The 14,208-nt window shown below is 42.4% G+C and overlaps 1 protein-coding gene across 1 annotated transcript; it reads right to left on the bottom strand.

Moving 5' to 3' along the window:
- Positions 1-326: 326 nt before the first annotated feature.
- Positions 327-13,094, bottom strand: sdr42e2 (short chain dehydrogenase/reductase family 42E, member 2). Its single transcript, XM_070980699.1, has 12 exons — positions 13,015-13,094; positions 8,895-9,339; positions 7,554-7,649; positions 6,442-6,499; positions 5,991-6,109; positions 5,742-5,817; positions 4,681-4,763; positions 3,529-3,666; positions 3,169-3,234; positions 2,739-2,802; positions 2,543-2,616; positions 327-584 (listed from the first exon to the last, which is right to left on the bottom strand). The coding sequence occupies exons 1-12, from the start codon at positions 13,092-13,094 to the stop codon at positions 327-329; spliced, it is 1,557 nt and encodes a 518-aa protein (XP_070836800.1).
- Positions 13,095-14,208: the final 1,114 nt, after the last annotated feature.

Genomic DNA, 14,208 nt, shown 5'->3' with positions numbered 1-14,208 from the left:
AAGATAAATATAGCATAGTAACTTCAAGCTGTAGAAAAATCCAGAACATTCACACAACTCAGATTTAATACATTTCAGCAGCCTGGTAGCTTCATCACTTTTCAGTCAGACACACATATACAGTACCAACATCAGAAAGGTAGAAGAAATGATGGTCTCTGAAAAATTAGGAATAACATAACCTGATGTTCTGAAGACTTATTTGTAAGGCATATTTTATTGCATCTGGTGAGCTTCGCTAATAAGTCACATGTGGTGAGAATACATCATCACACGAGGCAGCTAATTGTGCAGCGGTCCATCCAGTATTTGCCAGTGAAAGTTGCTTAGTTCTGACAGAGGATGCAGGATAGCATCAGTAGCACCAGACTGAAACCCAGCAGCAGCAGCAGCAGCAGCAGGGCGAGGGGTCGGGGCAGCTGGGAGGTCCAGGGGAGGCTGACAGGAGACCAGCTGGAGCGAGGCTGTCTGGTCTTCAGGTACCGCTCCACACAGTCCACCAAGTTGTACGGCTTCGGACTGTAACCCAGCTCTCGACGGGCCTTGTCTATCTTGAAGGTGTGGCTCACTGTTATGCTCCTCACCTGCAGCAGAAACCGGTGCGTTGTGTTAAATGTTAAAAAAAAAAATCATCGACAGAAGGCTGAAGCTGCTGCACAGACAGAGTTAAAGGTCATACTGTCAAGCTAATGGTTCACATTAACCTCAGTTTGGCAAACGTGGTTTTACATTCTGATAGCCCGTGACTGATGGATGCCTCCAGTTACTGCATCCTCTTACCGCCCCGGGATAAGGTGTCTGCATGTGATGGAAGAATTCAGACTGACACCTGCGGGCCATGAGTTCTTTAAAACTCCTTCACAGCTTTTCATCCTCCGGCAAGAGTCAGTTCTTCCTCTCTCATGATGTAAAACTGCTTCTTCAGAGTTCTGCTGTATGACACTGATCTACCGGCATTTCATCATTGTTAGACACACTACAGCCACAAGCTGCTGAGCCCTGCTCATCCAGTCTGACCTGACACTCATCCTGACTGAATATTTCCTTCCAGTAGCTGGGTATTTTTACTGCCAAATCTGCATTAAGAAGCCTTTTTGACACATATGTAAAGTAGTTTGTAATGTGGTAGTGATGCGTTGCTCTTTATCAGTACCTAGCAAAGGACAGAAAATTTGCCTTCCAGCAGTGGTAGAAGAAATATTTAAATCCTTAAGTGAAAGTACAAATACGTCAATGTAAAAAAAGAAAAAGAAAGAAGGAAAGAAAGAAAACACCCTTACAAGTAAAAGTTTTGCATTTAAAATCCTACTTGAGTCAAATATTTGAGACCTCATTTGTTCATAATCCTAACAATGGATTTCCTAAAACAGCTGGGCACTTTAACAGGCAAATAGCGCATTTACTGGGGACTATTTCAGCTGAGGAAGAATACACATTTGGTGCTCTGGTCAGTATTTACTGCAGCATGATGATGTACGTATCAAATCAAAATAAACTACGGTGCTCACGCTCATCAGAACGAATGAACACGCCTTCCAGTGGAACAGTGTGGTTCACTAATGTGTTTTAATGGCACCGAGGATTAATCACCAGACTGACCCTTTAAGTTCATCAACCACATCCAGATAAAAGACAGCCGAGTGCTGAGCCTTGATGCAGCTGTCTGCAGTGTTTAAATTGTACTTGGTTTGACATTTTAAACTGCATCTTCCCCCATGAGAGGAAAAACTCCTCTGCACGTGACGCACCTTCACCAGAGAGTAGGCCGGATCATTCGAGCCCTGCCGAGAGGCTGCCCGGCTACGCTCACTATAGCAACAGCCACTGTACTGAGGTCACTTCCTGTGAACCTCATCTTGAACTTCCTGTTCTGACCCACAGCAGTTTATGTTTTATTCACAGAACAATCATCGATCCCCCGGTCAGCAGCTGTCTGACAGAATGAGCTCCAGGTGCAGGCCCACGGGCTCAGCTTTAGTTTCTGCCTCATCACACATTCATGAGGACACTACAGGCGGCGACAGAGGCTCCTTAAGATGCATCATAGAGGCCTCCCCAGGCAGGATTACTGCAAACTGCCCTCATCCTGATGCAATTCTAATATTTTATCTTAATAGTGCTTCACACCAGCAGAGTGCATTATAAGGCTTCCAGTGAACTTTGAGATTTCGTTATTTGACAATAATTTTTAATCTATTCAAGGCTCACTTTGGTTTTCCATAATTCATGCACAAGAGATAGCATCACATGAGGGAGGGGGGGAGCAGGGGGGCTGATAGGAAAATACCTGCCTTAATGAAGTCTGTCCTCACTGTCGTGGGAGAGACTTAAACAAGAATCTACTCATCAGAGAGCAGGTAACTTATCTCCAACACACAAGACTTTCATTAGGGTGCGTGCAAGTGTTCACTCACATCTCCTCAGCGTTGTAACTTTCCACACTGCGGACATGCCGTCATGATCCACACACATCCCACACTTAGTTCATTCAGGTCAGATGAAAAGTTTTAAAAGAGAACGAGGCAGAGGGATGCTTAATTACCTCACTTTGTGTGAAGAGGAGAGGCACGTCTATCACAGGTCTCAGAACGACATGTAAATATTCTACCAGTTTAGCTGAAAAGAGAAGATGTAACAGAGTTAGCGTCAGCAACAACTCACCAGATTGTTTAAACAATAAAAAATATCTGTGGGATAAATGAAAAGGGTACAAATTGTAGAGAAGAGAGATGAGCTACCTGCTAAACAGACGACTGAAACGGGCAGAGTTATCAGCGGTCTGCTGTAGCCCAGATTTTCAAACTGCAACGGTTACATGAAACACAGGGACATTCATTCCACTTAAGTTTTGACAAAACTCAGATGAATTGAACTGTAAATATATTTCAAATCACTGTGACTGTAACTTTCAGGAAACGTTAACCCAACGGGAGAAAATAGTGCCCGTGTAAAGAACTATTTTCATCTGTGGATCAATACACATTTGGTGCATGTGAGAATTCCCAGCAGTGTGTGTGGGATGCAGCCAAAACAAACCTCATACTGTTAAGATGTCACCCAGTTAACAGTTTTTGGACAGCGATGGAGCTCTGTGGCATTGTTGTTTTCATGGAATTTGTTGACAATCAGAAACACACAGAATGTCACCAGACTTCGTATTTAACTCACCAGCGGTGTCAACCACTCAAAGAGATTGACTGACACGCCATCATTAATGAAATAGACCTGCCCACTCTGCAAAAGAACAGAAAACAGTGGGGGCACCGTACATTATCTTTATTTAAACTATAATAGTGATAATAGTAGCTAGAGCGCTAACCGTATCTCATCTTTGGTCTTTGTGATGTGCAGAGCAAAAAGGGCTGACTAGCATCTTCAGTTCAATTCGGTTTAATATAACCAATATTCAGGTCATAAATTGCTGATACAAAAAAAATGAAGGTTTAAAAATGAATCTTTAGGTCTGACTCATCCTGTGTGGTTTTATCGTCTAATCACGTGGATCTATGGGTGTTTGTCCTGACTCACAGAGACAAAGCTCCTCTGCAGTGTGAGCGCCTCGGCTGCCAGCGTGTGTGCCAGCACCAGGTTATCGACATGCACCCAGTTCATCCGGGCCCGGGGGTCACCAAACCTGAAAATGAACAAGCGACGCTCCACATTCACCTGAGAGAGAGACAGAGAGAGACGAGGGACAATAAGTAGACAGTTTGACTTTCTTTTGTGTTACAACAATCCCTTTTACACATTCTTCATTGTGTTTTCTGTCCGTGAGTGCTAGTGCTTTGTCAGCGTTTCCTTCCTCTTTTGCTAAATTTAAATGTTTTTTGTTGTTGTTGTTTTTTTCCAATCTTCTGACATGCAAGATCAAGAACAGTTCAGCAAACAGAGATATTGATCCAACAAGCAGAGTTTGGAAGCAGGTGATCAGTCAGCGAGGGGAAAACAAAGAGGTCATTGGGCCAACAGGCTAAACCAGGAAGAGGTAGGCACAAAAGCTGGAATGTTAATGCCAAACAGCACATCAGACACCTGGAGAAGGGCTGGGGAAAGAGGGCTGGTATATATGTGGCTGAGTGACTGATGGAATAGGGAACAGGTGTGCTGGTGAGTGAAGGGATCAGATGACTGGGAACACACTGAGGACGACTACAGGACAGGTGAGGGAACAGCAGGTATCAGAGAGAGAGAGAGAGAGAGAGTTAATGATTGGACAAACAGGAAACACCTTCTGGAGTCTGTTCATCTGTGAATACGCTGGACATGTTTTATTTTTAGACATCACAACATTAGTTACACAGGTATTTTCAGCATATATTTAAACATGTCTGAGCATACGCACATATTTTGCACAAAACTCCAGGCTGGTGGATAAAGTTGAAGGCAACCTGCAGTTTGCAGCAAATAAAAAGTCTTGGCCGCCGGTAAACCCAAAGCATAATCAACCACGTGGAGCCAGACTGCACTGCCGCCTCGCAGAGGACAGACTGAAAGAAAGGCGGCTGTAACAGGATGCCTGCAAAGCTCTATCAATAATGTAAAGTCTTCAGGCAGGAACACATTCTGCCAGGGAGGCTTCAGACACTCCAAGATGTACATTTTTTCCAGTTCCAACACAAAAGGAAATCACCTTGATTGTAAGACAACATATATGCATTTTGTTTGCGTTGAGTCTCTCACCATCACTCTGTGAAGGTGCCTCCTCTCATCTGGTCCGTAGATGCCACAGGGCCGCAGGACGCAGGTCCGGAGGAGGCCTCCACCTGCACGAGAGAGGATTTAAAGCCTCACTGAAGACAAGCATTTATGTGTTTTGTATGTTTAAGCTTGATGCTAATTGTCAGGTAGAAGTGCTCAGATCTTTTACCTGGTTAGGCTCTGAGCTACCTGCATTTAAACTCCTGCTTAAGCAGAAGTACAAAAGTACTATCAGCTAAATAGATTTGAGGTATCAAAAGTAAAAGTACTCATTCCAAACAACCGCGGCCTCAGTGAGTGATACATCATGATATATTACATTATTCGACAGATGAGATGATCGTGTGAGATGATTGGTGGGGTAGTAAAGAGGAAAAACAAAGTTCTGCTACACAAATGAGTGTTGATCTTTTAAAGTATTTTTAATCTTAATGTGAAAAGTGACTATACTCGTCAAAATGTTTCCCGCAGAGGTGTAAAGCAGCACTGAATTAAGCAAAGTACAAAAAAAATAAAGTGTGATGACTGAGTAAAAGGTGTCTTTATGCCACCAGACCTCTCAGTGGAAAAAACAAGCAAACCAAATCCTCCTGTGGCAGACAGGTAAACTTCAACCTGTGGTACATAATGAGACAGCTCTTAGCTCTAAGCTTAATTGAACGTATGGGGTGATGGCCGCTGATCGGGTGTGGGGTTACACTGAAGGAGGCTCCACACCTGTTAATGTAAAGAACGTGGAGGAACTTGAAACCCATCGTAATGTATGAGAAAACTGTAAAACAGCCACATGGACCGTGCACTGCAAACTGGGACCGTTCTGTCCAGCTCTGCATTTATACTGGCGTCACTGGTGTTGCACTGGATTGCACACTCCAGTTTCCATGGCAACCAGTGCCTCAGTGTTTCTCATTTTCGCTCTTCTTCACAAACATTTGGCTTTTACACAGAAACCCGAAGCTGGTTGCAGTCTTCCTTGCGCTCCCTTTTCACATAATTCTGCGTTTTATTATGTTGTCATTATCGCACACAGATCGCTTTCATACCTCTCAGGGAGCCTCCGTTGGCAGAGAGGACCATCTGCTCGGCAATCGCTTTAGTTCTGGAGTAGTGGTCGATGTGCTGGAGCAGAAAGAAACATGGTCGTATTATACGACCCTCTCAAGCACTGCAAACACCTAACTGTTGGCAAACGTATGAGATATTTAGAAATTTTGGTCTTGCTTGGGTAATTAATGGGTAACATTTCAGTTGATATGGTTTTATCATATACACATATGCTTTTTTTTACTCACTACATCAGGGGGCACATACGGCATTGAGGCCTCATCACACTCCTCAATTGGTTTCCCAGTAAACACCACATTGATGGTACTGGTATACACCAGCCTGGGGATGCCTCTCTCCTTACACACTGAAAGAGAGAATTAGAATTTATTTCAGTCTGCAATCAATCCTAGAAATAAAAAGAGAAAAAAGAATTTTCTTCTGACTTTTCTATTGCAGACATGAATTGTATTAAGCATTAGAAATATCTCTGCTCCCATATTTTAACATTTTAGCCAAGCGAGCTTAATGAAAAACACACAATGGACCAATGCATGCTGACATGTAAAGGCGTCTGTTTACCATTATTTCTATGTATTTACAGATTTGAGATGCCATTCAGAATTAATCAGACCACAGTGTAAGTTGGATGCATGATGTTGACTATATAAATAAGACAATTGTCGCATGTATTCTTACCATTAATGACATTATTGGTTCCGCCAACGTTGATTGACTCCACCTGCTCCTTCCTCAGCTGGCAGACAGAAAGACAGAAAGATGTAACCACGCCTTTTCTATCTAACACAGCCCTCCTTATCGCCTCTTGTGTCACTCTTTTCTGTGCTGTAAGCAGCTTACTGTATGTACACCTCATCGTGCGTTATTGGTTGATAACAGAAATCCTTATCAGCGCTGATTTGTCCGCATGCTGGACGACAGCTCCTGACACTTTATCTTAGATCATGGCTACTTGCTCTATCACACACACACAAACAAGCCAGCAAACACCTATCTGATGACTGGAAGGAACCAGATTAACTGGCAATAGATGCATAATTTCAATAAAATGCATGAAGAAATTAAATGGTCCAAAATTAAATATATCTTTCAGTTGTGGGTCTGTCTTTCCTCTGCCATTGTTGGCTGGTGGGGTAAGAGGGGTCTCTGAGCGTGACTGGCAGGCTGGCTAGCTAGCTACCCTTGCAGGCCCTTATGGAGCTTCTCAACTCCAAAATGCTCATCAGTTTTCACAGAACTGACAGTATTCAAAACTGATTTCTCACCTCAAAAATTCTCAGAACTGAATTTTGTGAAGAAATATATGAAAATCGTCTGTAATCAAGACAGGCAGTTACAGAAGCATGAATAACTTAATAGTCCTAAAGGATCTACTTCTGGAGACATTTGCCAAATATGACAAACAGGACTGAACTCGCCTTTTAACATGGGACTTGAGACTGAGGTTGTGATCTAATAATAGCGGTCAAAGTGAGGTAGTTCAGATTACAGGTCCTTGTATGGGAGCTGAGTTTCTCAGCAAGAGGAGAAAGGGATGACAGTGTAGTGACAGCTAGGCAAGATGACTACCAAGCACCAGAACGGCGTTTGTGACTACAAAATCTGGTATTTTTAATGAGGCATCAGGAGATTTTCCAGCTGTGTTTGTGCTGACTAAATCAATTAGATGAGTTGGATGAGTTAAGATAAAGAAAACTTTCTGCCATGCGCTCCTTATCCACAGCGAGCAGTTATACAGGGAGGATAATTTCACTGATTCAGAGGGTTTGAAGGGCATGAAGGGAAGTCACCTGTTCTGGTCCGGACATGCCGTAAGACGCCGTGTGGAATATACAGTCAACCCCTTCACACACCTTGTAGAGGGAGGAATAGTCCCGGATGTCACTCTGTAAGAAAAAGGGAAGAAAACAACCCTCAGTTCATTCATGCCAACTCGGAGGACACTTATCTTAATCAGTTCTTACAAAAGACAGACAGCCGTCCACAGATAGTTAAATATTGTTTTTCAAAGCTAATACTGTGTTGCATATTCTCAACACAGTTAAAAAGTTCAGTGTTGCAGGTTCAGAGTACATGTGGGGGTATGAGCCGATAACTATCCCATGAAAAACAGTTGTAATTAAAGTAAGTGTGCCATGAGGCCTGCAGGTGAAACCTGAATCATGTCTCCACCCTCTCTGACCCAGTCAGCAGCTGGCACTCTGAGGCGGATCACTCACCTGTGTCTGTTTCCAGCCTGCACGCAGACTAACCAGAGACACATACTGACACTGGCTGAGGTGAGGAAATACTAGAACCGACACTAAGTTAGAAGAAAAACACATAGTGTGTATTTCATGTGCTTTATAACTCAAACCAGTGAAGCATGTTGCTGCAAGCAGGACCGCACTGGTTTGCTACAAGAGCCTGGCCATTAAAAACCAAGAAACAATGCCTTTCTCATTGAATATGAGATGAGAAATAAAGGATGTCATGTGTTTTTGAGATGGTTTGGGTTTTGTTTGCATGGCTTAAAATCTAAAAAACAGCAACAGAAATAGAAATGCCAAAAAATAATATACATGCAATACAATGCAAATGCAACACATTTGCATTAAATATATATGTTCTAATTATTATTCTAAACCATTTTTGTGATTAGAATTGAGTCTGGATTATTAATTAATGTGTTGTGGGATTTGCTCATTGATTATTACTTCACAAAAATCTTAAACTCTTCTATTTGCATTTGTAATAATATACATTCTGCATCATTCTGATTGGTAGTTCACAAGAAGAGGCTTTTCAAAGCAAAAAATTCAAAAGAGAGAGAGAAAAAAAACCTGACTGATCTTTATAAATCCCATATTCAGCAATTTAACCATGTGCCAGGTACTAAGCCTTTAGTATGAGGTCCTATTATAAACTGCTCTTTGTCACGGCGCAGTGAAGGAACTAACATGTCTATGTTAAGATAAATAGTAGTGGAGGGACAGTGTTATTGGGCAAAATGCCAGAAATAAAGACGTGGTAACCGCAGCTATATCAGTGAATAATCATTGCCAGCTGTCAATGTCATGGCTAAAAATAGGTTTTCTCAATCTGGGAAAGTGATTCAGTTATTAGTCAGGTCTCTCTCCACTGTCCCATACCTGATAGAAGATCGCTCCATCAGGGATATCACAGGGAGGCTTGTTTATGTCCAGCAGGATCACTGACACCCCCTGACTGGCTAGTTCTCTCCCCAGCCTGGACCCAAAGTATCCACCTCCTCCTGTCACCAACACCTTCCCTGTGCAGACGCCCCTGGCCAGTGCTGCCTCCTCTCCCAGCCTGGAGGCAGGACACTCCTGGCTGCTGCAGCTGGCCACCGTGGCCCCATTTAACCTGTGGCGGAGGGCCACGGCCGGGCTGGAGGCGACCGTCGGGGATGGGTGGTTGACCCACGGCTGGTGGGTGAGCTGGGGGAGGTTGTGCATGTGGTGTCCACAGGCCTGCAGGCGACAAAGGGGGACACTGTGGTGGGGAAGCGGCTCCACCTGGCACAGAGAGCCTGCACTCTCACTCATGTTGGGACCGCACAGCTCCATAGAGGTCCTGAAGGAGGATGAATATTTGTTATCCACTGTTTGAGTATCATAAGAGCTCACTGAGTGAAGACTTTTGATGGCTGTACCACTGCATCAGATGCCTTTTACATCATTTCCTTCAAATTTATCTCGACATATTTGGTAAATCTGGAAACTTTGGAATCCCCACCAGATTTTCAAATATAGTTTTAACAATGTGTGGCTGCATGGCATGCGTTTGTAATGACTGACCGTTGCTTATTGAGGAGTTAGATTGAAAAAATGTAGAAAATGTTTTCATGGACAGAAAGCCAGAATTATATTTGCATATTAAACTGTATTTTGTAATTTTTATTGTCTGTTTTTCATATTCAACATGCATTTTAAAGATTTTTTCCCTTTTGGCTTGGAAAACCCACAGTAAACCTGCAATCTGCCTTTCTGACGTGTTAAAATGAGACTTTATAACAACAAACTGCTTTATATTTAGAACGAAAGATGAACGAATGTGCAACAGTGATCTGAAACTTTGTTAATCCATGTTACACGGCCATTGAACTGTGAATTGAATTTTCCAGATGATGTTTCACAGCTCACCTAACAAGTTTCGCAGGTTGCCATCAGTCATGAGTCAGTAATATTGGCATTTTATAATTTTATGCAGCTACATTTCGCATCGAGTGAAACCTCTGCGGACATTCATCGTTCAAAGTGATGAATAAACGATACGCAAATTTCCGAACACTTTCCTAATACTCAAATGAACACTCATATTAATGATCTTACCTTAATATTCCTTTCGACCTCTTGCATCCATACCTGTGCCGCTTGGCTCATCAAATAATCCAGTCTATGCCTTCTCTTTGCCCTCGCGATCCCTCCTGATGCGACGCCTCTCTCACCTGTCAATCACCTGCACCTTCACCTGAGGACTCTCCTGCCGTAATGTCTGGATGCAGCGCGCATTTCCTGCCGTTTCTGAGCGCCAAGTTGCCCATCTTTTGCGAACATATTTTTGATCAGTATATGCGTGACTCTTGGAACATTTAAATGTTTTACATTTGCACCAACTTCACACCAGAGTTGGTCCAAAAGCCCCACTTACAGTTCAAATACCACTGTTACCTTGAGGCCAACCAAAACCTCATTCCTCAGTGGAGATGTCACTTTTACCCCTGACTTGAATTCAAACTTTGTTTCTAACAATAATCAGCTGTACATTATTGATAGTTACTTTCTTTATTTAGTGTAATAAATAAATGCCAACTAACTAGTCTAATAAGAAATATATATCAATATCAATAAATACTTTCTATTAGTAAGTCAGCCTACAGACATGGATAAATTATAAGACAACGTGTCCGTGGACACAGACTTGTAAAAGGTTCCCCACCTCTCCAACAGAGAAAAAAGACACCCAGACTCACCTCAGTCAATTTACATCACTCTGCACCTCTTTGTGGTCATTTTGCATCATTTTGTGGTTGTTTTGCATCACTTTGTAGTCACCCTGTGTCTCTTTGTAGTCACTGTCTCTTTGTGGTCATTTTGTGGTTGTTTTGCATCACTTTGTCGTTACTCTGTGTCTCTTTGTAGTCACTCTCTGTCTCTTTGTGGTCATTTTGTGGTTGTTTTGCATCACTTTGTCGTCACTCTGTCTCCTTATAGTCATCTCATGTCTTTGTGCTCCTTTTTGTAGTCATATGCATCTATTTGCAGTCACTGTCACTGTGTTGTTGTAATGTTAGATACGTGGAGTTACTCAGTTACCCCACATGAGGGAGTATGCACTAAAGTGAGCTCTAGTTGTAGTAGGGGCTCCTTAGACAGAGAACGGCCTCCTGCATCCTCTTTTCCTGTGTAAAACAGGGTGGTAGTGTGTGTTATCTCATTTGCACAATCATACGTTGTAAATTTAATATACAAGTCTTCATGTTGTAATGCGAAATCTTAATTTGTAACTAGGAGGATTATTATGGAGAAGAAACAAACTGTGTAAATGAAGAGCAAGAGATGAATTCTGTGTAGTAAAGACAGAGAACAGCCTGCTGAACGATCAGAAGGATCATCTGTCTCTGTTTTCCCTGAACAAACCAGGACACATCAGCTGTTCACTAGTGTGCTGTAACATCTTTTTCTTTATCTGTTTCACTTTCCATGACTAAATGGTAATAGCCACTTCATACAGAGGCTCTGACTGTAAGCAGACAACTCCCCATCACCGTCTCACTCAGGTAGGGGTGACCTGGGTGGCCAATCAGGCTCCAGAGGAGGGGGCTGTGCCACCCGCTGGCCACCCCTCTGGGCTTGCCCTCGGTGAGTGGATGGTCACTGAACTCCAGTTTCACGTTGGTGGCAATATCTAAATTCAGTCACTCAATAATTTAGGCTTCACCACCATCAGCCATGATATTTAACCGCAATAATGAATAAGAATTTTCTTTTATAAACAGAAATGTGTGTGGAAGAAAACACAAGTTCATTAATCAAAGTTCAGGCATCAAATGATGTAACTGATGTATGTTTGACATGACAACAGGCCAGGTAAGACGTAAGCAGCAGCGGCTGTCACTTCCTGAGCACAGTGTTTTTGGAGAGGACAGAAATAGACGCTTCATGTTTTATTTAACAGACAGCAGACAGACTGCCAAACCTGAGCCGAGAGTTAAATGCACTGCACGTAATTAAAGAGGGGAGGGGGGAGTCTTAAGCAGCTACCAAATGACTGGAGCTCTTGAGTATAGAAGCAATTTGGATATAAACTGCAATAAAAAAAAAAAGTGCTGAATTGTAGCGCACTCTTCTGATGTACTTTCCTTTTTTAAACAGAAAGCACATTATGTGTTGATTTAATTCTGATCCAAGATTGCATTTACCCTCATTTGGGTTAAACAGCAGCTCTGGCACTGCTGTTGTGCTGCAGTAGTGATCATTTTGGAGAAGCTTGTGTCTTTATTTTGTACTTTCAGAAGAGACATATCCTCCCCCTGCAGGGGACAGGCGTCACATGTAGTTGCTAATGTCTTATCTCAATGGGTGGGATGGGAGTATTCACAGTGTTCTGAAAACAAATGTAAGTGCACATAAAAGAATAATGTCACTCAGTCTTGGCTGAGTGACTGAATGACCGTAGCTTTTGTGTAACGATTGCTAATTTTCAGAAAATGTCAAGTGATGTGATGCAACTCATTTGAGAAATTGGACACAGACTCCTGGTAACTGATGATGCTGTGTCATCAACAAACTAACAGTGATTCTGCTCTTCAAAGTGCAGACAGTAGTAATGTTGTAATAATAATAATAATAATAATAATAATAATAATAATAATAATAATAATAATAATTGACTTGTACACATGTATCATACTGGTGAAACTCTCCTTTAATGCACAGCTGCTGGGTTCTCTTTGAGGCCCTTAATCAATTTCAGCTCACTTTATTCTTAAAAGTATGACATCAGCCAGGCTCCTGTTTCCTGGTCTCACTCTGCTCTAATCATCTCCCCTCATCACTCCAATCAATTTATTACTAGTACTTTAGATCAGCGGTCCCCAATCAATCAGGAGAGACGGAAAAAGAGGCTTAAAGAGTAATGAAATTAAGGTATTGACAAATCTACTATAAGAAAGCAAGTCTTTTGCTATTCAACCCCAGTCATGACATCATTATTTAAGTAGTGATGCCATGAGCTGTACAGGAATACCTCCCACCCACACCCCCAATGGAGTCTGGTGGTAGTCGTGCAGACGAAGAGCGGTGGCTGAAGATCTGGCTGACTGTCATGTGGAGCGGGACGGCTGAAGACTGGTTGCGTCACTGGTTGTGATGAAAACTGAAAAAGTTTGACAGCAGTGATGTGATTGGCTCAGAGAGGTCTTGGCAAAATCTGATTGGTTTAACTGAGAGAGAGAGAGAGAGAGAGAGAGAGAGAGAGAGAGAGAGAGAGAGAGAGAGAGAGAGAGAGAGAGAGAGAGAGAGAGTAAATAGAGTTAGCATGATAGCACATTCTTTTGTGAGTAGATGGATAATTGTTTATTATATAAGCCAATAAAACTTTGCAATAAATCAGTCTGGGAAGTTCATCTTTGGTTTGTTGTTGACAGCTGGCAGACAGATACACTACTGGATGTAATCTGTGACGATCAAGCAAACATCAAATCCTGATAAAAGTTGTGGCACACTGCTTTATGTGATACGTGGAGGTGATCATATACAGGTGCTACAACTCTCTGAGTTTCTCTCTACAACTTATTACAGAACAAGGCAAATCATGAGAGGAGACACAGACAAGTTCAACTCACCTTTCAATTCCATGTGCATCCTGTGCAGGCTGAATAGGCCTCACCTCACCTCCTCAAACAAGCTACTCTGATGACACCCTGCAAAGGTGGAGAAAGGCTGCGTGAGGGGAAGTAGACTTGCTACAGTTCCCACTTTCAGAGGGTTGGGAGGAAGTAAAAGTTCTGCACTGAAACTTTTATTCCATGTGAGACTTTCATGTTGTTTGTTTTGTCCAATTAACAGTCCAATCCTCTGAAATCTGAACAAAACTTAACTTTAAATGGGATTTTTATTCACATTATTGGCCCGGAAAGATACAGATACACCTGCTCGCAACCCCCACCCCAACACACATACTGTGCTTAATGATGCCCAGTGCAATGATGCAGTTTGAGTGTTTGTCCTGGGTTTTTACTACTTTTATTGATCTGAAAGATGGTGTGTCATCTGCTCACACCAAAACAATGTAATGCTTTAATAAACAGGGAATAAACACAGAGGTAAAGTGAACCATTAAACGCTAACCAGATCAGTCCTAACCCACTGCCGTCTTTCCTCTGTTGCTCATTTGTTATTTCAGTGCTCAGTGTGATAAAAGGGTTGAGTTACTCTCTCA

This window comes from Chaetodon trifascialis, chromosome 15 (genome assembly GCF_039877785.1).
Source record: "Chaetodon trifascialis isolate fChaTrf1 chromosome 15, fChaTrf1.hap1, whole genome shotgun sequence".
NCBI classification, from domain to species: Eukaryota; Metazoa; Chordata; class Actinopteri; order Chaetodontiformes; family Chaetodontidae; genus Chaetodon; species Chaetodon trifascialis.
The sequence above is the reverse complement of the archived record's forward strand: the minus strand, read 5'-3'. Positions and strand labels throughout refer to the sequence as shown.